The sequence below is a fragment of the Capra hircus genome, chromosome 2, assembly GCF_001704415.2.
Source record: "Capra hircus breed San Clemente chromosome 2, ASM170441v1, whole genome shotgun sequence".
Lineage (NCBI taxonomy): Eukaryota > Metazoa > Chordata > Mammalia > Artiodactyla > Bovidae > Capra > Capra hircus.
Window position 1 is genome coordinate 101,693,569 of NC_030809.1, and position 24,444 is coordinate 101,718,012.

At 39.9% G+C, this 24,444-nt stretch overlaps 2 protein-coding genes across 10 annotated transcripts in view; one reads left to right on the forward strand and one right to left on the reverse strand.

Annotated features, from left to right (window-relative positions):
- The window catches only part of SLC4A10 (solute carrier family 4 member 10), a 352,866-nt gene extending 349,085 nt beyond the window's left edge, over positions 1-3,781 (forward strand). For 4 of the 8 annotated variants that reach the window (XM_005676049.3, XM_018063730.1, XM_018063754.1 and 1 more), the window contains one exon: positions 1,714-3,756. Coding sequence is in view for 1 of the 8 variants with exons in the window: in XM_018063754.1 (XP_017919243.1) it covers positions 1,714-1,780 (67 nt within the window). In the remaining 7 variants the exon portion in view is untranslated. Of the gene's footprint in view, positions 1-1,713 lie in introns of all 8 variants that reach the window. The other 4 variants (XM_018063774.1, XM_018063738.1, XM_018063767.1 and 1 more) reach the window with 2 other exon arrangements.
- Positions 9,567-24,444, reverse strand: part of DPP4 (dipeptidyl peptidase 4) — an 81,026-nt gene continuing 66,148 nt past the window's right edge. The window contains exons 23-26 of one of the 2 annotated variants that reach the window (XM_005676046.3): positions 23,384-23,448; positions 12,651-12,723; positions 12,320-12,393; positions 9,567-10,705 (exon numbers count right to left, since the gene is read on the reverse strand). In XM_005676046.3, the coding sequence (XP_005676103.1) occupies positions 10,604-10,705; positions 12,320-12,393; positions 12,651-12,723; positions 23,384-23,448 (314 nt within the window). In that variant the 3' untranslated portion in view covers positions 9,567-10,603. Of the gene's footprint in view, positions 10,706-12,319; positions 12,394-12,650; positions 12,724-20,107; positions 20,626-23,383; positions 23,449-24,444 lie in introns of those variants that run through there. The other variant, XM_005676047.3, reaches the window with a different exon arrangement.

Below are 24,444 nucleotides of genomic sequence, written 5' to 3' on the forward strand. Positions count from 1 at the left end.
CAAAACTAATTGACAGATGAGGAAACCAAGTCCCAGATAAATTAAATACCTAGTCCAAGGTCACATAGCTCCTTCTTCGCTTGCGGAACTGAATGGCGTCATCTGACTCTAAGCCCAGGGCTTCCTCCACTGCTCTGTGCTGCCCCTTTTCATTGGCTTTGTTTTCCAGAAGAGATTGGGAGTCAGGTAGTAGTACCCAGGGAAAAGTTAATTTGGAAAGTAGGGTAGCAGACACTTGTCATCTGAAAGGAACTTAAAGTAGAAGAAAGTGAGTCATGCAGATAGAGGAGTTAAAAATACAGAGTTAAGCCTCTCAACACATCATGTGCACACTGTCATCTTTTCTCATGGAAGGAGAAAAGAAAAGAGAAAAAGTTGCTTTGCTCTGACCTGTAAGGAGTGTGTGCTGTGAAGTGTGGCAGGCACAAACCCGGGTGCCATAGACACCCGCTCACACCAGCTCTCAGCGCTGGCAGCGTGCCACAGATGGCAGAAGCTCCAGCACTTCTTACCTGATGGCGCCGGGTGGTGGTGACAACTGAGAAGGGCTGTTTCTAGCTTGAATTGGAGGAAAAAACAATTTAAAAAACACATTCTTAAAATGTGTCTAAGTTATTGACCACTAAGAAAGCTGCACAGGAAGCCCCGTAGGAGAACGGGGGTTTTAACTGTCACTTTTTTACTTGGAGGAGAGTTATATAAAACCAAGGGTTTCCCCACCATCAACCATTTCATAGTTACACTGAGCCAAAATTAGCACTAAAAATGTATGGGTTCTTGCAGCTGAGGGACCCAAAGGCCGACTGTGGGTTGCCCTCGAGTCAGCAGCAGGAGAGGCCGGGGAGAGACCTCAGTGTGGGGCTCGCCTGTGCTGCACATGGTTGGGAAGGAGCCAAGCTGCCCTCTGGAGCATGTGCTCTTGGTGTGAGCTTCCTGTGTGTCAGCACCTTGTTTGAATTTTGCATAAAAACTGTCAACTTGAGATTAGGTAAAGTATGTATTGGAAAAATATTTTTTAAAAAAATGAGCGAGTCACATTAACAGGTTGCCCACTGATAAAGTTAATTGGAGGATAGTTAAAACAGAAGCCACTTGGGAATGGGTTTGTTCCAAAAGGAGTGAGGTGAAACATGATTCCTCTAATGGACAGGAGGAGTTTGGGAGGAGATGGCATGGGTGTTTGGAGGGCAGTGTGCGGGGTGACCAGGTCCTCCAGACCAGCGGAGGCAGGCCTGTTCCCCTAACACTGCAGTTCTCACGCAAGCTCAGAATCCAGTCTGTTCACAAAGGACGCGGCACTTGCAGCAGGGCCCAGAAATACCTACTGCGACATCTCGTTTATGTCATTCATCGTACAGTGCTATCTTAAGACAGGGAGGGGCATGACTGGCATTTGCAACAATCATCAATGATTCATTTGGCCAAATGAGGACCATGGTATTAATCTTGCATGCTTTGGGGGCTGCTTTTAAAATGTCTGGTTTTGTTTTTTAGTTTCTGTGTTTTGAATTTTCCTTTTTCTGCAGTTCTTGGTTTCTACCTCACTGAGTGCAGAGGATTTTAATCGTTGTTATCTATTGATGCTTCACAGCATGAAAAAGCAATGCCTAAGGGCCCTTGTGGTCATTGAAATTGATGGGTTTTGTGTCTGAATGAGGTCTCCCAGGGGCCTCACTGGATTGAAGTAATACATTTCTCCTTTTTCCCCTGTAGCATTGAAAGCCGAAAAGAGAAGAAAGCTGACTCAGGGAAAGGTGTTGACAGGGAAACTTGTCTATGACTGATCTTCAGTTTATTTTTTACATATATAAGAGAAGAGTGCCACAATTATTCATAAAACCACTTTGATCATGTATTATAAATTCTGTCTTTCATCTCAAATCCACCTTCACACTGTAAGTAGTGCAATATTTGTTTCATTACTGTGTTTAAACTTCTGAACAGTGAGACACCCTTGTGAGCATATATAAAAGCTAATGCAAGAATCTCTGTGTTCCTTGCTGTATTTTAGACATTTGTAAACACTAGATTCTCATTGTCAGTTTTACGAGAGCAATAGCTTTCTTAAAGAGATAAGTCATATTTACCTAGTTTGTATTTTCCTACTTAGGGACCTGAAGATACCTGATAATTTCATTCAGAAGAATTTTGGAACGTAGTCTTACTTTTTATTTTTTATAGCTTAGCATTAGTGACTTATTTCAAAATACCCAAATCAAAAAGTTAGTTTGAAAGCATTTTTAATAATTGTATTTATGCATTTCCTTGATTTAATATGATATTTAATACTTAAGAATTTATACGTAACTAAAACTTAAAGTCATTTTGGAAAATATATATGGAAACCTATTCACAACTTGTTTAAAAGAATCAGATACTAATGCAAAGAACCAAGTAGTATTTGCTTAATATTCAAGTTTTGATTACATGATCAAATACTAAGCTTGTATGAAATGCTTTAGAAAAACTTTGTAGGTTTTGTGAGATTTTCAATATAAATCTTTATCAGAAATATATTGTTAAATTTATCTCCCATTGACAAGTCTTTTCCAAATAAGCCTATTATATACATACTTATGGAATGCCACGTGGTGAGTCATTGTATGTGAAATTCCATTCCTGTACACTTATTCCACTGCTAAAGGTCATAGACTGCTTAATGCTGCTTCTGAATCATGTTCTAATGTTAGACTGATGGTCTCCAATTGTTTTTTTCTGCAGAGCTCTTTTCCACTTCTTAACTAAATGCATGTTGTAGAAAAATAATCTTTTAAATGAAAATCTCAGATTCTGTTTGAGAAGCTTCTATAGATATTTCAGTCTATATGAAATAATTCATCTTTGCTGAGTTTATACAAGAGGAAGGAAAGTATAGAGTCCTTGAGTAATGTGAATAAAGACGAAATCTCACAGTGCTCTTGTTTCTTAAGAATTACCGATGATCATCAACCTTATAATCTTCAATGTCTAGCTTAGCAATAATTCAGAGCCTTGTAGCTTTTCCAAACTATTTGTTAATATTCTGAGTATAAATGTACATGAAAGTGAAAAAAAAAACCACAAATCCTTTTGTGATTAAGCTTATGAAGGAAATAAACAACAGGGCCTCCACTAGGTTCAACATTTTGATACCTTCTGTAAAATTCCCCTTACAATTTTTCAAGGAGCCATTTCTTCAATGGAGCATAAGCCTAAAAAATATAAGAAGAGTTTGTAGTTAATAAAGTCTGTGTTTATAAACGCCAAGGAAAAACTACAGAAACTTTCCATTCCAAATGCATTGCCTTTGTGTATTTTCTAATACAGACACTAGATGTAAACATTCCCATTGTTTTATGAGTTAGACTAGCTGTACATGTCAGTCAGTCCCCAAAGCAGCCTTCTAGTGTTTTAATATATTAATAACTATTCTGTTTAAGATGATCATAGTGAATTAAAATCTTCACATGATCACCTATTTGAATAAGCACTCATATCCAATGAAATTCTGTATTTCTGAGTACTTTTATAGTCATTTTGTTCTTGTGTGAATTTTAATGCTATCCCTATGTTAATCTTAATATTTTGAAATCATATAAAATATAAGAAAAGCATAGTGTTATATATTTCCTCCTAATTTCAGATTCCTGGTCAAAATTATTGAATATCTTGAATGTAATTTATTGCAAAGTTTAAGTAATGTGTAAATGTGACTAGGATATTGTGTTTTTCACAACTAAGACATGTTATGTGGAAATAAATATTTATCCTAACTAATTTCCTTGCACATTTTAAATTGTGATGCAAAGTGTCTTGTCTTTTTTTCATTAGTGTTAATCAGTAAATCAATGTAGAACATTTTGAACATAATATTTAAATTCAGACACAAGTAATGATGTTAAGAAAACTTGGTGGTGTAGATGTTTCAAGAGTATTGAAACAATTTGAACTTCATGAACAAACTATGATGAGAGCTATATTAGGATGTACCTCTTCATTTTCCCAGAAAGCAGTGACTTAGATACAAATGGCATTGTACTCATTACTAGTAAAATCTTCCAAGATCATTAGTATGGTTTCCCATCATTGAAACTCTCTAGACTTCTGTTTTTAACCCCCTTGGGAAAAGCATTTCTTAAAATTTTCATCCTCATTTTTTACAGTAGTTCAGATGGTGTCACTGTTCTTTTGTAGTGATCTGGCAATACGTTATGGAGGTAACTGCGTTCAGGACTCTAATGTACTGGTTAGTAGTTTTTTCTTGACTTATGAATTGACTTTGTAACTGCTATTACTTAACAGCCTTCAATATTGGGAAGTTTTCTCCTAAATAAAATTTGAGTATCTCCTTGTAGGTTAGCATGATGGAAACTCTCCAGTGATGATTCACTAGCAACTTGTATTTAAAGACAATCCCTAGATCTTTCAGGACTTTTCTTGGCTCTTAAATGTGTGACTCAGTTTTTTTTTCTTTTTTTTTTCCACCAATCTACCTCTGTTTCTATTTAACTTTAGCCTGTTTGCTCTTAGATGAAGGACTATTTTACTATCATTGCAAGAATGCTCTCCAAATTTTCCTGTATATCTCTCTCACATATTCATACAATGAAATGAGATTATAAACATTTGAAAAATTTATGAGAGTAATTTGGGTAATATGATGATTCACTGATATCTACTTTGAAAGGCTACTTGTAATCAGCCCCCTTGAAGAAACCCCAATGTTCAAGGGTTACTCAAAATACTTTTAGAGAGATCCTTGGGAGTTTTCCTTAGAAAATTGTAGCTCATGGACACAACTGTCACTTCATTACAGTTTCTATTGGTGTATTAGCCACTACTTTCTGTGCTGGAACTTTGAAAATAGGACTGTGATCCTTTCTTCTAAGGGCAAGGTAGACACATAGCTTTAACCTAATGTGATGTGCACAGAGTTGGTTGTACAATAAAAGCAATGAATAACTCAAGAATGGAATTTTGAGTATGGCAAACTTTGAAGAAAATGTTATATGAGGTAAAATATGAATTAGGATGGTAATGGGGAAGGAAACCTACTCCAAGAACTGCAGTGATTCTCAAACATGTCAGTATTGAAAACAATAAAATTAAAAAGTAAATATATACAGTAATTCAGAAGCCTGACATACTTGATAATATAGGATTTTGGGGACTCAGCCGACAGCCCAATATGGTGGAATGTTAGGAGACTAGTGGGGACCCCTATGAAAAGGTAGGAACACAAGTTGGAGACATTATAAATGTTGTTAAATTCTATATTAGGATATTTCAACTTTATCCATTAAGAGTTTTGAGTAATGAAGAGGCATGCATTTTAGGAAAGATTAGCTTGGCAGCATGATCGGAAACATAATGGGGAAAAAGTGAATCCTGTACCCAGGGTGACTCTCAGAGACTCAAACCAAACTCTATCAGTGGTCTATAAACTTGTATTATGATTGAAGCCAAACAGGCTGAAGCATATACTGTAGGTACTTAATAAGCAACTCCAGGCCCAAGAACTTCATGATACATACTTTCACATAGAGTATTCCTTTATATAATGTGTTTGGGGTTGTATTTTTTTTTTAATGTTCAGAAAAACATGGTATCAACAGTAATCCTGAGACAATTTTTAAAAATCTAAGTGTGAAACAAAATTCAGCCAGGGGCTGGCTCATGTGAGTCCAGATCCCCACTGCTTGCCTTTTGATCCCACATTCCTCATCCACTCTTCCCATAGGCTTAGCTTTGGATTTATGTATTTTTACCTTCTGGTGTGTGTAGAATTATAGATTTCTTCCATTTGCTTATAAGCTCCCTAAAGGTAAGAAGTGTTTTATCCCTTCTTAGCAATTCTCTAGAACCTAGCTCCTCCTGTGCTTTGCTGTTTATTCAGCCAGCAAAGGCTGTAGACGGAATCGTAAGTAAAATACATCAGATGTGGCTTCTTCGTTTATTAAGAATGATTAAAGCTCCATAAAGGATTCTCACTGACATGGCAGCACTGGAAGAAAAGCAAATGCTCATTGAGAAACTTCATGTGCCCTACACCTGCGGACACTAGACACCTATGGGGAAAGCTGGTGTAAACCATGAAATCATCAAACCAGGCATAGTGCATAAACCTTCACAAGGCGATTGCTATGGAAGGTAGGCATTCTGGTGTCTCTTTCAAATTAAGTAGCTGGGCTTCAAAGAGGCTGAATAATGTTCTTTAAAATGTTCCTCACTGTGAGTGTCCATGCTGAGATTGTAACGCGCATCTGTCTAGAGTGCACTGGAGTGGACTGACCGCCCAGCAGAAGGCGCGATGTGACCGCCCTCCTCCTTAACCGGACAGTCATTCAGGTTCATGCAACCAGCACCGGGTTGAATAATAATTCTTCTCCACGTTACATTTTCCTTGTCACTCATCTTTCTGCGATTAACACTCGAAACCAAACCTAATCAATGAAAATACTTTTTTCCTCACAAGTCACAAATATTATGACTTTGGATGTGCTCAGTCGCTCAGTCATATCTGGCTCTTTGTGTCCCCATGGACTGTAGCCCCCCTGGCTCCTCTGCCCATGGAACTCTCCAGGCAAGAACACTGGAGTGGGGTGCCATTTCCTACTCCAGGGGATCTTTCTGACCCAGGGATCAAACTCGGGTCTCTTGAGTATGAAAAGGAACACACTTAACACAGAATGGGACACACAGCCCTGCAGAGGGTTTAGAGGACTCACACAAGAGACCATGCACATCTGCCAGAAAGTTCAACAAATAAGGTCAGAGTATGCTTTAGAAAACCCAATAACCCTATGACCAGGGGTGAGTTAAGCACCGTAAGTCAGCATAACCCTGCCATGCACGGGCAAAACTTATTGGAATAACTAGAGTTTTCATTAAGTCACACTTTTCATTATACATGCATTTTAAATAATCTGACCAATTTGGGGTGACTGTTCAGATGAAAGATTATTTAGAATAAGAATTTTGATTGAGTTTACTGGAGATTAATTCCAGAAAAACCACTGTCAATTTAGCAGTAAGAAAATTACCTTTCTTTTTATTAATTCAAAGTTTTGAGTTTAAATGTTAATCCTGTCACAGAAAGGTGACATTCAGAAAGATGATACATTTCTCGGAGCATGACATTGGTCTTATTAATACCGTGCTCTGAGCTTTTCCTACTGGTAGTGACGTTATGCTTTACTACTCACATTCATCTCTCACTCTCAACGGTCTGTATCCCTCAGACATATCCTGAATACACACTCCAGATCTTTCAGGCTGTATATAAAAATGCTCTCGGACACTGCTGAAGGAACCGTTACAAAATTGGAACCACAAGATTCTCTTACTTTACTCTGAAGAAACCCATTCTATTTTTTTTTCATTTGTTGTTGTTCATTCGCTCAGTCGTGTCCGACTCTTTGTGACCCCATGGACTGCAGCACACCAGGCTTCCCTGTCCTTCATTATCTCTCTGAGTTTGCTCAAACTCATGTGCATTGAGTCGGTGATGCCATCCAACCATCTCATCCTCTGTCGCCCCCTTCTCCTGCTCTCCATCTTTTCCAGCATCAGGGTCTTTTCCAGTGAGTTGGCTGTTTGCACCAGGTAGCCAAAATATTGGAGCTTCAACTTCAGCATCAGTCCTTCCAATGAATAATCAGGGTTGATTTCCTTCAGGGTTGACTGATTTTTTTTTCATTTAGAGATTATTCAATCTTAAATATTGTACAAATGTAATAGTTTCATAAACTATTCTCACATCAACGTACAGCAAAAGCAACAAATGCCAACTGGTGAAACTGGTAGCCTTAGTGACCACCTGCAGATAAGAAATACTCAGAATGACATATAGCCTGATGTGATCACTGAGCTTCATGGTGGTGGACTAGAGTCATCAGGATGCACCGAATTATGGTCTATGCTGGTTATTTAAGAAAGTTTGAAGGTGTGTAATCATTTTTAGCAGGGTTTCCAACAAAAAAAAAGTTCAAAAATAATTTAAAAAGTGATTTTCTAAAAATCTTGGTCAAAACTTTAAGAAGAAACACTGTATCCATAGAAGAGATGTGACCATTTCCTCCTTCCTTTGGGATGTACGTTCCTGGGTGCTGTTGTGGTCTAACAGGTTGCTTATGAAGGCATCTTATCATCCAGGTACCTGTGGAGGCTGCGACAGTTAAAGGCAAGCAAGTCTGCATATCTTACTGGCATGACTAGTTCTGTGTGTTTCAAATATACCCTCAGATTGTCTGTCTCTTATTTGTCAATTTAACTTCCTTTCCCAAAAAACTCATCCAAAAATCTTACTGGAGAGTAAAACTGTATTATGAGGGTCAGATGAAATTTACTTTAACTTCAAGCACATTATCACCATTTGTAACTCTCATTATGTGAAAAATATGTGCTGGGATTTTTAAAATTATCTCTGGGCTCCATAGAAAACATGGAGCATGTTTTGAAACTAAAGAAACAATAAATTCATAGAGTTTTGATATTCAGTACTTGTACACTATCAGATATTATGCAATGGTCTTAATATCTTTATAGCATCTAATATTATACAATATATACGGTTATAAAATGATCTTATTAGTATCTAAACAATATCTGATATTGTACTATATCCAGTTTCAATTAACGTAAAAGGAGAATTTCTACTTACTTTGCTTTTCTGATTACTAAATTCAGTCCGGGATGTGAACATGTAACCTATGATTTCTGTTTCTGGATACAGAACTCTACAAAGATTGGTCTCACTACTCATGATGAATGAACCCTATTATTAGAATTATGACAAGAACCCTATAGGTTTGAGGGTAGACTTATGGTTCCAAATGAATGAATAATATATGAGACTTAATTAAGAAGAAACCACTCAATTCCATGTTCTGAAAATACAGTTGAAACAATTTCAGAATCTTCTGTCCATTCCTATACATGACTCAGCAGTCTCATATTGAACTGATAAATTTTTTTCTAATTCTTCTGTTTAGATTTTTGTGCTGTAGCTCATCCTGTCTGGGACAACTTTTTCTAACTATGTTTGAGTTTATAAAATCAATTGTTAAAAATGAGGCCATTTTACAAATAATTGAACAAAAATATTATGTGTTCTCATTTATCGAGACTTTGCTAGACTAAATTCAGCATCTTAAATCTATGGTTTCATTAATATAGTTACGTCAACCAAAAATAATTAGTTAAACACTTAAGTTGTTGACTTTTTAAACTTCCACTAAGCCATCTGGGCTATCAAGATGATATTTTTGATATGTGCCTCATCATAGTTCCCTGGAATGAAAGTATAAATTAGATGCTACATAAATAACCAAAATTACTTTAAGTTGACTTTTTAAAAGCTTATACATAAGTATGATAACAAATTATATATAGAGAGATATTAGATTAAAACCCTATGAACTGCTTAATTTAGCACATTTCTTTGTATCTGTTTCTTACAAAAGCTGAACCCTCTCCATGTTTACAAGGCAGTTTGGGATAACAAGCAAAATAAACAAGAGCCTTTCTGGGTAAGCATGTCCATATGCCAATACAGTTTAGGTCTGATTCAAGACACAAAACACCTCTGAAAAAATGAAGGCATATTTATTACTGACCAGGAGATGGTCCACAGTATATAGAATGGGAATCATATTATATACATTTGTAGCTTATTTTCAATTTTTAAAAACAAGTCCAAGAAAGTTAAAATATTCTTTTTAATTAGATGCTCAAAGAAATGAAGTAAGAAAAACTGATGCAAAGACTCCTTCAAGTTAGGATTTGCAATACAAATATTTTCATATCTTAACAGGGCAAGCTGATGTGTTCACATCTCCCTTCCAAGCTGCTTCTCTCACTAGGAAACATCAGTATTTTTAAAGCACATTTACAATGCTTTCCCATCACCCTTTCTGTGTTTTTGTAGCACCTATAGCCATAACTGGCACCTGGGGGCCTTGCATTGTTGGCAGTTTCCCTCTCATTTCTTTGGAGTCTATTCAACTGCTGTGGTTTTACTCAGAAGTCAGTGCTTTGCATATATGATTTCCTGAGACTGTTTGAATGGTCTTTCTCAGAAAACTGTGCCAGTCTGGCTGTGAACAGCTCTTCTCGGAGGAGCTGACAGTAGCCTGGTTGGGTCAGCAGGCTTGGACTGGGGTTCACAGCCTTGCCCTGCCAGCTTCTCTCCCTAACCCCTCTTTTCTTACCCCTGCCTCAGTGACATCACTGCCCACATCCTGTCATTCCTTCAAAGAAGAGAACAAAATTTGCACTAGTTCAGTTAGAAAATAATGCTGCTCAGGGAACCTCTGCAAAGCTCCCATAAAAACAATTCTTAGGTGTTGTTTCACCAACTGATATGGAAATTATTTTAAATAATAATAAAAAGAAAACCAGACTGAAATTTCCATAAGGTAAGTCTGTTGCAAAGACAGAAGTCCCTACTTCAGGTTATAGATATGAAACTTGGGAACAAGGTAAACTTAACATTTCTTGATTTGAGTGTTTTTGTTTTTTTTTTTAAGGCATCATCCTGACAGTGCAGTTTTGAGATAATGAGAGCAAAAGTAGCTTTTCACAAGCTTTTCACAAGCTTTAAATGGCATGCCGTTTTGAGATGCTAAAGCAGAGAGAAGCATTGTTTTAGGAAATGGCTCATGTGGGTGTATATGTGTTGGTGTGCTGTGTTGCTGGCGATCCCGTGGTCTTCATCTGTATACCACTGTAGAGACACAAGAGAGAGGTCAGAATTAGGAAGTCAATTGCCTTTTTTTTTTAATCCAAATGAATTCTCATGAGCATACATGAAATAACACACAATGTTTTAACTCCTCAATCAGTTTGTAAACTGAAACATGATCAAACAGGTTTTCTTATCTCCCCTCCCCACGCCCAGAGCTTTCCCAAGGCATGTAGCTGTGTCTTGCAGGAGTCTCCGATTGTCCGTGGTATGTGCTAAGACAACTCACCATGAGTTTGACTTCACTGCACACTGCTTTAAGGATATGTGTATTACACGAAAATATCTAAGTCCATTTTTCAAATTTGACTCAAAGGACACTTAGAAACTCATCATGCATAGGATGGAATGTTTATCCCATAAAGCCCACTTTAATTAAGTGTTATCAACTGTTAAGTTTCTCCTCCACTGCAGTAAAAAAAAAAACTATTAAAGGTTTTTAAAAAGCAATTTTTCCTAATGTATATCACTAAGGAACTAGGAAAATGTACTTCTGTATTCCATATGTATGTTTAGCATAAGTGAAGTCAAAAATCAAATGTATTATTTTCAAACACGTAAGATTTTTCACTGGAATTTCTTATCTGTATGTCTGACATTTATTTAGGAAGAGTTGATGACTTGAGGCAAAAATTTATCAACTCATTCCACCATGTTAAACAAGTGGGAAGTCACTGCTAGCAAAACATATATCATGGAGACATAAATTAACTTTCAAAAATTGCTTAAAGTATCATGTCTTTTCTTTGAACAGTGGAAATATACACCACAACCTCATAAGAATCTAACCCCGAAAATATATGCCATATTTTTGGTATCAAATGACTGTCCCGCTTTTAAATACAGTAGGTACTGCTTGAACTGAGCACAGAGCAAAGTGTGTATGATAGAAGAAAGTGAGGGGAAGCAGGCTATTAAAGCTAATACAGACAAGAAAGCTCTTAACACAAAAATATTTAGTGCAACACACACATATAATTTTTTTTCTCTTAATCAGAAAAGATCTAGGGCATAAAATGAATTTTGTTTAATACCTAGAAACATCCTCTGAACAGGCAACAACAACTCTCTAGCCATTTCTGACTTTATAAACCCAGCTTAATTGTTTATTACCTGTAGTTGCTCAATAAAAGATAACATGGAAGTTGCAAAAACTGAAACTTGCTGATTATTATACCCTATACCCTACCTTTGTTAGAAGGGCTAGTAACACGTACTAGAGATGGATTTTCATATTTGAGCTGAGCGATTATCATGCTGCTTTCACTTTAGAATTACTTTGCCATACTTTTCACTGGGTAAGTGATTACTTTTGTGTCAAATTAGGGAGAGATGGGACAATCATAGGGCTAGAAGAGCAATCACAAGACTAGGGATCTGATACTCACAAGATACGCGATACTGTGCTTTTCAACCCCTAACTGATATTGAATATGACCGTGTTTCTGGCTCAAGTATATCACTTCTTCAACCTATTACTGGAAAAATAAGACTTTTTTGCTTTTGTCCCTTTCTCCTGGGACCTTGATGAGAGAAGTAATCGTGAGAGACCCCACCAGGAAGTTCCTTCCCCTTGCAGGAAACTTTGCTATATACCATTGACTGGAAATCCACTCCAGCATCCACCAGGGCTTTGGAGATCTGAGCTGACTGCTGAAAGTGAACGTTATCTGCAGGGAGAGAAAGGAAACAGAAAGTAACTAATAGCTGCTCCACTTTTCTGGTAGGAAAAGGCACAAGAAGAAAGGGGACTGTCTGAAGTTCTAGGACTCAGCATCCCATTTATCCCAAGACAAGTGAGTTGTGGAAAGCAACACTGTTTTATTGAAGTAAATGTAACAGTCTTGCCCCTCATGCTTTTGTTTTGTCAGTAGTGAAATTGCAAACCTGTCTGTGATACTAAAAAGTCTAATTAACTGAAACTCACCATCTGCTGTTCCATGAATAAGGAGGTACTCAACTTGTTTAAAATTTTCAGCTCTGCTCATGACTGTTGAATTCTGGAATTGGGAAAAAGAATGTCATTATTCAAAAAAAGATCTGCCATAAACTGATTTTTCACTTCAGTTTACAAAATAAAATGTTTTCAGCTGGGGCCCCCTTTGATACAAAATATAGCAAACCGATATTCAAGCAAATGCTGTCTCCATGCAAGGCAGAATGCACAGCATGCCCTGTGCTTGGTAGAAGGACTGGAAAGGGAGAATGCCACATCTTCCCTGCACATGCAGAAGAGGGCACCTGCCACCCAGGCTGCATGCAAAGCCCCTCAAGTCCCAGATCCCAGATTGGCTGGGTCCTATGCATTAGCACAGGGCAGAGTCTCATATTAGCAATGTATGTTCCATGGGCTTATGCTGTAGTTCAGCCAAAAAGTGTATTGCCATGGCAACCATGTGTCACATGGTGCCATACATGCTACATTTCAAAGAGCCTGTACATAGCATTTGCAACTAAACATACTCTGCAATATGTCATATGAACTTTGGTCCACATTGCTAGGCTCTGAATGAGAAGCAGGCATTACCTTTTTTGAAACAGATGTTTGAAACCTAGGCAAATGTAACATATGGGAGGGTAGAGGGGTGACAAAGATCAAATATGGCCTTAGAAAATCATCAGTGGCTGGTTGTCTGCCTCGTTCTGTCTTGAGGAAAATGTCACTATTGGACCAAGCCAGGTAATTAGGAGAAAAAAATTGGGAGGTCAGCTTTTTGAAGGCTGCTTCCTGACCTTAGGAAGGACTTCTAAAATGAGGCTGGGGTCTCGAATGAAAACTTTTTGAAAGTATGGAACTAGTCATCTGGTCTTAATTTGGAGATGCTTGCAGAGCTGGGATGAAGGTAAAAATGTCACAGACATTGTAGTGACTTTGGGAAGGGGTGAGCTGGAGCCTACTTTTGTTGTCTTATTATGAGTTGGGCAGAGGAAGGGCCATTAGCCTCCCGAGAGATTTCAAATCAGTCAACTTGTCCTGCAGCATCTTGGTGAATCAAGTCAACTTCATGAGAGGCAAGGTTTATGTTCTACAGATACCTTTGTAGCTAACATCAGGATGGGAACCCTGAAGGTCTGGCAGGAAGAGGATGGGGCTATAGTCCGAGTGTTTGTATTCTAGCCCCGGCTTCAATATCAGTGAACTGTGCACCAGGAGACAGGCTGCTGAGCACCTCTTTGTTTGAAATGGGAAGAAGATTAACTCCTCTTACTGTCACTGAAATAGGAATCAAGAGACGTGGCTTTTTTTAAGGTTAAATTACTGACACTGATGTCAAGATGCTGTTAACAGTGTTTCTGGAAAAAAGACATTCTGTCTACAGCTTTCAGGACAAAGTCACCCAACATGTTTGCATTGACAAAGTGATCTTGTCCCCACTTGTCCTGATCATATGCCATTTCTGACCCAATTGAGAATTTACCCACAAACTTTCAGGAGAAACATCTAGAACTCATTGAAAGTCACACTCTTATTTTACTTTACTTTTAGGGAAATGTGTTATCTGGTGAGATGTCCCAGATGAATTCATCCATCCATTCATCTGTTCATCCATTCCAATGTTACTCCATCCATTCTTCTATCCACTCATTTATTCATTGTCAGTCAATATGTGTTTGTTATATACCCAACTAAACAATAAACTCCATGAGAAAAGGAATTTGTCTATATTGTTCATTATTCTAAGCATTTAATACATTAAAGGGATAAATGAAAGAAAGGTAACCACTTATATTGTACTGTTGACTATATTCCATCCTAATTTTGCAGAGGCAAGTGAGAACAGCTAAGGGAAGTGAAATAAAATATTCTCATTCTGAAATTTACCGAAATATGCTTTGCCCACTTTCAATCCATACACAATGCCATTAGTAATAACAGCTGACATTTACTGTGTACTCTGTGCCAGTCACTCTGCTAAGCATCTTAAAGGATTTATCAAAGCACCTGCTCTATTTAATGACGTTCCTACGAGATAGGTCTATTAATAGCAATCCCACTTCTACATGAAGACAATCAAGTGCACCAGGTTACAGTAGGAAATCTGAGCTGGACAAAAGTCTGACGGCAGAACCTCTTTTACCTCCTAAGCTGCACTGAGTCTCCAGTAAAGTTCCAAGCTACTTATGATGTGATCTTCCAGCAAAAATACAGGAGGAAAGAAATTGTTACTGAACTGTCCTGGGATTTGCAGTAAACACACTGCGTGTTCTTTGCGCCTGTGGGCTCATGGCCTTCTTAGAATTCATCGGAAGAGAGCATTCATTGGAAGAGAGCACGCTTGCACGGCCCTGCGAGATTCAGGAGGCATTTTTGGGCTGTGTGGCTCATGCAGCGCCAATCGCAGCAATAGAACCTTGAGCGATGTTCTGCCCCGGAGAGAGGAAAGGGTCAAAATCAATCTACCAAAAAAGGCCAGTGTAGGATTCAAACCTGGCGACAGCAGAGGCTGGGGCGGACACACGGACAGTGAACGCTGACAGTCGGAGGGAGCCCCAGGCCCGGGCGCCTGAGTCCGTCCTCCTGCGCCTGCGCAGTTGTTGCCATCACCTTGTTTCTCCCTAGGAGCAAGTTCTTCACTTGCCAAGGACAGTCACCTTTAACACCTAGACCTGACCAGAATATACAGCTGTGTCACCTCCCCCCGCCTCCCACCTCTAAAAGCCTCCCAGGGCTTCCTTGCTTGGCAGAGTGCAGAGCAAAAGCTACTTCACAACCTCCCTGAGCCATAAAACTGAGAAATGTCATTGAAACATAGAGTAATAGTTAGGAGACATATAAATACGCAGGACAGTTAGCAAGGAATGTGATAACTACTGGAGTTTGGACCAAAACAGTTTCTGGCTGCCTTTTTTTTTTCTTAAATGGAGTGAATACAGGCTGAAAGAAGACAATTTTTATAAACAAGTAAAACCCTGAGCCTAAGATAAATGTTGTGATGTACACACTGTAGCTGTGATGAACTAGACATGGTGAGAAATGCAACATACTGAGAAAAAGACGAAAACTGTGATAAAAGTGTCATGATGCAAATTGTTTTACATTAACAATATTACACTACAAAGAAAGAAAGACAAATACTTTAATGCAGCAAGCGAAAAATAAAACAAAGGCTTCCCCTGCAACCACAAGATAAGAGTGTCATTTCCAATGTGCACGTCCCCCTGCTCGCTGGGAGATGCATCAAGAGGGACCTCTCAGTGCGTGGGAGCCAGGCAGCCTCAGGCACACACCCATTTCAAGGCTCTCAGGCTGCTGAGAACATTTCCCCGCCCCCCCTGGGAAAGATGCAGCTGTGTCCCCTGCCTCCAGAACCACAGATCCTTCCCTACCAGACTGAGCATCCTGGCTTCTCTGAAGAGAGACTCCTGACAGCCCACTGTATGGCACACTTTAACCAGTGAAGGGCAGCAGCCAAAGCCAGTGAAAGAAATGCAGGCACCAATTTAAAGGAGGATTAATGACCAGAAATAATTTAATTGTGCTAATTCAACCCACCAAAATAGGATAATCCCCACTTGCCTATCGATGGAAACAGAAATAAAAAAGGAAATGGATGACTAAGTTAGAAGCCGAATAGTCTGTCACCAGCTCCTAAAAAGGAAGCTTAGAGTGATAAATGGGCAGGGATGCAATGGTGGTGCAGTTGGCACTCTCCCGAGGCTAGAAACTTCCGGAGAGCCCCGCTGCCAGCAACAGCCTGGCAAAGCGAAGTGGGAAGGACTGGACCAGTGGCAGTGCCGATCCTCAGCATCTCTGCGAGGAGCTTTTCCTTCAAGCCCCAAGAAGAACCATCTGTAGCTGCTCGTTGGATCATGCTGGTTCTTCAGTTACCTTCCAACAAATAAATCTTTGTATTTTTGAAATAAAAGAGAGAGCTGATAAGAGTGGGGAAGTACTGTGAGAAACAGAAGGTCTAACAATTTTTAAGCTACCCCTTGTGCCATCCAGGAACCAGAAGGACAATTTGCTTCCCAAGGATGATGGTGGCAGCTGCCATGTTTTTGAAAGCTTACTTCATGGCAGGCTCAGGTGTCTCGTTTAATCCTTTCAATAACCTCGTGAGACAGGTCTGATTGTCCCCATCATCCAGATGAGGAACCAGCAGTTTACAGGGATTTAGTAACCTCTTCAAGTGACTAGATGGTGGAAACAGAATTTGAGCACAGGTCAAACTCAAAAGTCCTCACCTCTTAACATCATATTCTAATATCCCTTTACTTCACAGCCAAATAACTCATTGTTATCTGGTAGAAAGAGCAGCCACTGGTCTAATGGACAACCCATTACTTCAGTGAGATAGCACCCTCAGTTTGCTGACTTGCCCTGCGCATTCTCCCACTTGCCGCCAAAGCCTCATAAATAATATTAAATGAAGCTATTTAAGGAAGCACCGTTCATGCCACAACAGAGGCCACAAAAAAATTTTAAGAAAAAATTAATTCAACCCAGCACATCAGATATTTTACTAGTTCACATCAATCAAACAACTGTACCAAAGGAAACAGTCCCTATTCACCGACAGGGGGCCCTACCTCAGGCCTCACCCAGCAACACTGGCTTCTTTAAAGATCACACAGCAGTCAACATTTTATCAGCACTCAACAAACAAGTTAAGGTTTGGCTGAAATCTGAAGGTCTCTCTCCCTTTGGCATATTCTGGGATAATAGAACAAATGTCAAATCAGTACAAGATGGCATATTTACAAAATTGCACCCTGTTTTGCATAACCTAACGATGCAGCACTTCTTAAGGATTGAACGTTTCAAATCTGCTAGCAGAAGACTGCCAAATCTATGACTGTTTCGCACACTTGCCAAAAGCCTATCAAACTCTGAGCAAAATGCAAAATAAATCTCCTCTACAAGTTAAATCAGTCCCTTCTGTGTGTTCCAGGCTGCCCTCTTCTCTTGGCAATGAGGCTCAGGACTTGGGCCTCATTTCTCTTGCCCTTGATCTGATGCTGCTCTCTGTGAATCCGTTCCCTCCCCAGCCTCCCATCCTGCCTTATTAGCCACCATTTGGCCTGCTCTTCCCACAGCCCTGCTCTGTGTTATCCCCCAGTTCACCCAATCTGCTTCACGAATCCCCGGAAAACAGCTCTGCCTACCATTCCTCTGCTATGCTCCTCTGCCTCACCCCTCAGGCAGCCTATGGAAAGCACCTATGCTCTTCCTCTGTAACTCCCAGAATCTTCCTTGACTGGCTCCAGATCAGTGCCCTCTCCCTTTCCTACCCCAGTAGCTACATCTTATGTAACATTACTGTACCTCAGTTTCTGGGTCAATAAAATGGAGATAATTAGAACACTTATCTCAGGGAATTTGAGGGAGAACTGGACCTAATAATCCATGTAAAGAGCTTAGAACAGTGAAGTGCGAAGGACTTCACTGTGTCTGACTCTGCAACCCCACGGGCTGTAGCCCACCAGGCTCCTCCCCATGGAATTCGCCAGGCAAGAAAACTGGAGTTGGTAGCCATTCCCTTCCATAGGGGATCTTCCAGGCCCAGGGATTGAACCTGGGCCTCCTGCACTATAGACAGACTCTCTACCATTTGAACCACCAGGGAAGCCCATCTGGTCAGAGAAGCACTTAATGAGTGAATAAAAAAATGAATGAAATAAATGAAACTGAGTCCCCCTTGGTTGAGAGGAGTTGGGGAGGGGGGAGGTGAAATCCCAGCTTCTCAGCTACTTCCCTTCCCCACTACATGCTCGGAAGGCATGCTGGGGCTCCACAGTCACAATCTGGAAATCACCAATCTTTTCCATATATATTGGGCACTCTGTCATGCTCAAGTTCATGCTTTATTACTACTTTCTTTTATTTCTCTTCAAAAATTTTGTCTCCATACTTTGTCTCACCAACAAGGTCACCAACTTCTGAACAACTAAAACACCAGGCACCTCAAATAGGTGAATGAAAGTCTACCATGTTAATGATTTTTTACAGATTTGCTTGGCCTTGTAGAAACTGTAATTGGCCATGTAGAAACTATTCATCACTGTTAGGAACCCACTCCTCAAGGTGGGGCCATGGTTGCTATTTGCTTATTGCTACTGGGCGTAATGCTTCCCAGGTGGCGCAGGGGTAAAGAATCCACCCACCAATGTAGGAGACACAAGAGACGAGGGTTCTATCCCTGGGTTGAGAAGATCCCCTGGAGTATGAAATGGCAATCCACTCCAAAACTCCAGTATTCTTGCCTGGGACATCCCATGGACAGAGGAGCCTGGTGGGTTACAGTCCATGGGTTGCAGAGTCAAGCACACATTGGGGCTGAGGGTTGTCTTATTGTCTATCTGATTCTTTTGCTCAAATCTATTGCCATTTCTGTTGGCTATGGACTGAGACTCTGACTGAGACTTTCAGCAGAAAAAAAATGTTTCCACAGAGTTTCACTGCCCTATTAGCTTCACTGTCATCCCTCTACTTTGCCTGCCTGCTTAGAGCTTCTGGGACCAGCTCCTTGGAGTTTTACGGGCATGAATGTCTTCTTCCTCTTTGCTGCTGCTGCTGCTGCTGTCGCTTCAGTTGTGTCCAACTCTGTGCGACCCCATAGATGGCAGCCCACCAGGCTCCCCCGTCCCTGGGATTCTCCAGGCAAGAGTACTGGAGTGGGGTGCCATTGCCTTCTCTTTTAAGTCCCTGGTATTCTTTAAAAGTGCTTCTATCTTGCCACTTGGCAGTAGGTGGGTGATTGTCTACAAAAAGGGTCTTATGGATCACTGCTTATGTCACAGCACTGGGTCCAAGCCTTAGTCCCAGGGTCCCATAATCTATATGGTGGCTTTGTAACAATAAACAAAGGCACTCCTTCTGGTTGAATGCAGCCCCAGAGGTGCATGCCTTAGTGAATGGAGCTGACTGGCCCCTAGCAGTGCTCAAGCTGAACAGCTATACATGACATCCCCACTTGTTCCATTTACATATACAAACGGTTCCTTCAAGTTCCTTTCCTAAATAGTAAGTACAACCTTTATTTCACAAAATGTCCTTCTGTTGGTGTGCTTCTCTACATTCTTCCAAGTCTGGGTCATTAATGGCCTAATAATGAATCCTCTCCTCATCTGAGTTTCATCAAAAATTATATTCTCTTCCAAAGGCTATAATTCTGGCTACAGATAAATGATTCTATAGTTGAAAAGGTGTACAAAGATCAAGACCTTGCTTGTTACACACTTCGGTCATTCCTATCCTGGATGTACTGAAGAAAGTCAACAGGCTATCCTATACAGGACTCTTTCAAAATATTTCTCCTGCCCCACGGGAAGACAGAGAACAGGGAAAGCCTGTAAGGAATTGTCTCCTTTGTTTTTTTCCAAGAGGGTAGGAGGAGGGAAGGAGAGGAGGAGAGAGAAAGGGAGGAAATAAAAACAACCTGGGAGAGAAAAGAAAAAGAAGCTGGGGGTCCAGAGGGGCAGCTGGGGCCTTAGAGGAAAATAGAATCTTTGAATATATTCCTGCCAGAGACAAAAGCACAGACTCATTTAAAAAACAAAGGAGGGCAGCTTTATTCTAAAGCCTGCTGTGCACCAAATATAGGTACTCAGATTCAGTTCCCCACTTTCTGAGGAGGCAACTTACGGGGCAGAAACAGTACACAGAATACATTTACCTCACTTTCTCCTGCCCACCTTAGCTATCGCCCACCCAAATAATTCCTCTGAGCAACACATTGGGAACCTTTAGCGCCCTGGTACTGGCAGTTTTAATGTGTCCATTGCCAGCAGAGAATTTTGTGCCAAAAAAACCCGACTCCTGGCGTGGAAGGATTAAACAGTCCTCGGGAGCCATCTGTGCAGCAAAGTGAGACAGTGACTTTGTGCTCCCAGTGCGCGTGTGTCGCCATCGGCAGTGGGAAGTGACTTCTATTTACATGACTACCTCACGCGGAGAACACCTAAGAGGAGAGAGGAAAATGGCCACCTCAGTGGGGGGGCAGAGTTGGAGAAGAGGGGGATGGGGATGGGAATCAGGAGCCTCTAGGAAAATCTGGAAAAAGATAGAGGCTGACATGGCAGATTAAAACTATTTATCCTCTAGGGCGAGGACTGAATGAAGAGGAAACACCCTGTTGGTTGATGTTTTTTGGAGGTGCCATGGACTCGCTCGGATATCAAGGTTTGGATTTCACCCTGTCCTTTGAGGTTCAAAGACTTTCAAGATGGGATTTTTAAAATTAACTTTGACTCATCATTCACCAGGATCTAGAGTCAGGATGAGGGTCCTGGGCAGTACACCTCTGATGTTTCGGGATTTTTTTTTTTTTTTTTTTTTTTAGTACTTTGAGAGTATTTGAGAAAGACTTTTAGCCATGGCCCAAATATGGTGCACCACAGGAGGGATGCTTTCAGGTGTAAGCATCCTGTTTGGGTCACTGACAAGAAAATTAGAGCTGTAAATTGAGAGAGATGATGGAGATGTATAGTTTTTATAACAATGTTTCCACTCAAGAAGTTTTAAAATTAAATCAAAAAACATTTTAAGGTTTCTATTTTATACTGGGTGATCCAAAGAATACAATATTGAGGAAAGCTTTGGATGACTAATAATAAAACAGAGGGGGGAAAAGGAGTACAAAATAACTATGAATCCAAGAACAATAAATTGAAGATTGAGAGATATACAAGGAAAACATCATGTGAGTCAAAAGAGAGGATGCTAGTCCACCAGGAGAGCAGTACAAGTGTCTAATAGATGGAGTGAGTGACAGTCCTGCAGTCGAGTCCAGCGCCCTGCGATCCCATGCACTATAGCCGACCAGGCTCCTCTGTCCATGAAATTCTTCAGGCAAGAATCCTGGACTGGGTTGCCATTTCCTTCTCCACCTAATAGATGGAGGTGGAAGGGGAAAAATGACATTCCCGGGCCGCTGTAAGAAAGGTATTGAACACCTGGTTAAAGAATAAGAGCTGGACTTGGTTGAGTCCACGGGAAAAGTCCATGACAGTGCTGTGAGTGTAGATTAAGCTCCTACTTCAGTGTGTGATACAGCCTGGCATGTAGGGACGCCAGCTAAGAAATGAGCAGTGAGGTTATGGCTATGAAAGGTGGTGGTCACGTGGCATCAGCAATGTGATCATGAAGCAGGGAAAGGATGTCTAAAGCAGCTGATTGGATGTGGAGGAGAAAGAATGGGGAAAACTGAGTCCAAAGTATCACGTGGGACAATCAGAAGACATAAGGACAACCTGACTATGGGACTGCTTTGTAGTAGAAGGTGATTCATACATCCCATCTCATAAGCTGTTACTTTTCTCTCTCTCTTTTTTTTTTAAAGTATTGCAGTATAGTTACTTTATCATGTTGTGTTATTTTCTGCTGTGCAGCAAAGTGAATCAGCTATGCGTTTACGTATCTCCTCTTTTTCTGGATTTCCTTCCCATTCAGGTCACGACAGAGCATTAAGTAGAGTTCCCGGTGCTACATAGTAGGTTCTCATTAGCTATCTATTTTATACAGTTCTTACTTTTCTACTTTGACTGGTAAACAGAGATGAAAACACACACTCAGACACAACTGAACTCATACCCCTCTCTGCCACACCCCACACAAGCCTTGCTGAATAAAGCTGAAAGGAAGGTGTGAAACCAAACTAGCAAAGCTGGAAATTGTATTTGCATTTTATTGTGCTTTGATCAAATGGCTTCAGAACCCCTAATAACGATGACATCTTACAAAAATGTACAAATATGGCTTAGACCAATGTATGAATACAAAGCCCAAGCACTGAGAGCTGTGGCACAGATGAGAAGAAATTGTGCTCTTAAATTATACGGGTTATTGTTTTTCTTTTTAATTCACTGTCCTGGGAAGAGTTTTGAATATCCTCTGAAGAAAGTAAACAGCGGATGACTGACCCAGCCATCTGTACATTTAGGGGTTTCCAACTTACATGACAAAATCTGGAAGTTTTGGAGAATGGTGCAATGCCCTGAAGGGTCCCTAGTACTTAGGCTGATATTCCAGCTGAAGCAAATGTGCTACCAAAGAGAGTGCCCTGGCCCTGCAGTGGCACCCACACTAGCACGCAGGCTGCCAATGATACCTGCACCCAGGTCCCATTTCAGATGCTATAGCCCATTTGCTCAGTAACCTGCCCACTGGCTCTTCCAAGCAGGCAACCAGCCTGATGGATGCTATTCAGTAATTTGGGTTCAAGAGCTTTTCAGAGTATTACCCTCCTGCACCTATAGGACACCTGCTTTACTCAAATCTTGTGTGAAAAAAAAAAGTACACATTTGGCTAAGAATAAGAAAATTATAGGCTTGTACATACATCTTAATTATGATAATACCATAAGAAATTTTAATATGTGGTTAAAGACTTAGAGTGTCTTCTGGGCTCTAAAGGAATATGTTGAATTTGACATGTTTTCTAAACGGAAATTTTTTTGTAATTAAAGTAATTATCTGGTGTTGCTTTGTATTTCCAAATGAATGCATATTGTGACCTATATAGCATACGATAAAGGCTGTAATTATGCAGAATATAGTAGGGGAAGCTACTGGAGTAACTCTAAACCACCTGTGTTATTTTTTAACAAGAATTTTGTTGGAAATAAAAAATATATATTTTCTAGAATAGATGCACTTAGAAATGTTCTTATACCACTTATAAATAGGTTATAAAATCGATCTAGTTCACCATTGCTTACCCTGTAAGAGTCAAGGTTGTCTTCTGGAGTTGGAAGACCCATGTAACGTTCTGTGTACACGGAGTCTGTGATGGAGAAAAGAAAAAAAACTTAATTCATACAATAAAAGCTTTACCCTCTTTTACTGGGTTACTTTATGTCTTAACTTGCGCAAAGGTCTACAGTGTTATACCATCAGAAGTATCTCCTTTAGATTGTTTCTGCCTGGCTTGTTGATGCATCCAGACTCCTGTCTTTCCATACTCAGCCTTGTAACCAATTCCCATTATCCCTTCCCTGGAGGACAGAGGGAGATCAAAACAGGGTGATCTAAAACCCAATCAATAACCCACCTGCAGAAAAGTCAAATGTGAAATGCTCAGTGACAAGGACACGACATTAAAGATCTGACTCCCTTAAAGATCTTGATTAGCAAGTGATTTAATGTCTAAATTGTCTTGAATTTCTTGGTCCTGACATATGTATATACCCTACTTTAGGATATTCTCTTTCCTGCTGGAAACTCCTCATAATTTTCAGTTACTAATTGCTCACTTAAAACAGTTTTTTAGGTGGGGGAGGGAAAGACTGAAAGGAAAAAATTCAGTTATCATTATTTGAAGTACAACACCATACTGGCTCAGCTACTCCATCATAAGGCAAGTTAAACATCTGTTTTCTCTCACTTTGTGGAGAGAGACATATATATACATATAGCTATATATACACATATATGTATATTTCTTAAAATATCAGTGAGAAGATGTATTGTTGCTGAATTTCAATATAACTTTAAAAATGTGAAGTAACTTTTTGAAAAATGACCAGGTTACAGTAAGTAAATATGTTTCCATTGTGCTATATAGATTAATGGGGTGAATATCACTGGAATTGTACCAGTATTTCAATACAAATTTAATTAATTATTTAGAAGAACGATCATCAAAACAATAAGATTAAGCAACATTCTAACCCTTTTTGAATGACTGGCATTGATAACTAGTATTAGCTGTTCCAGGACAGGGAGGCCTGGCGTGCTGCAATTCATGGGGTCGCAAAGAGTCGGACATGACTGAGCAACT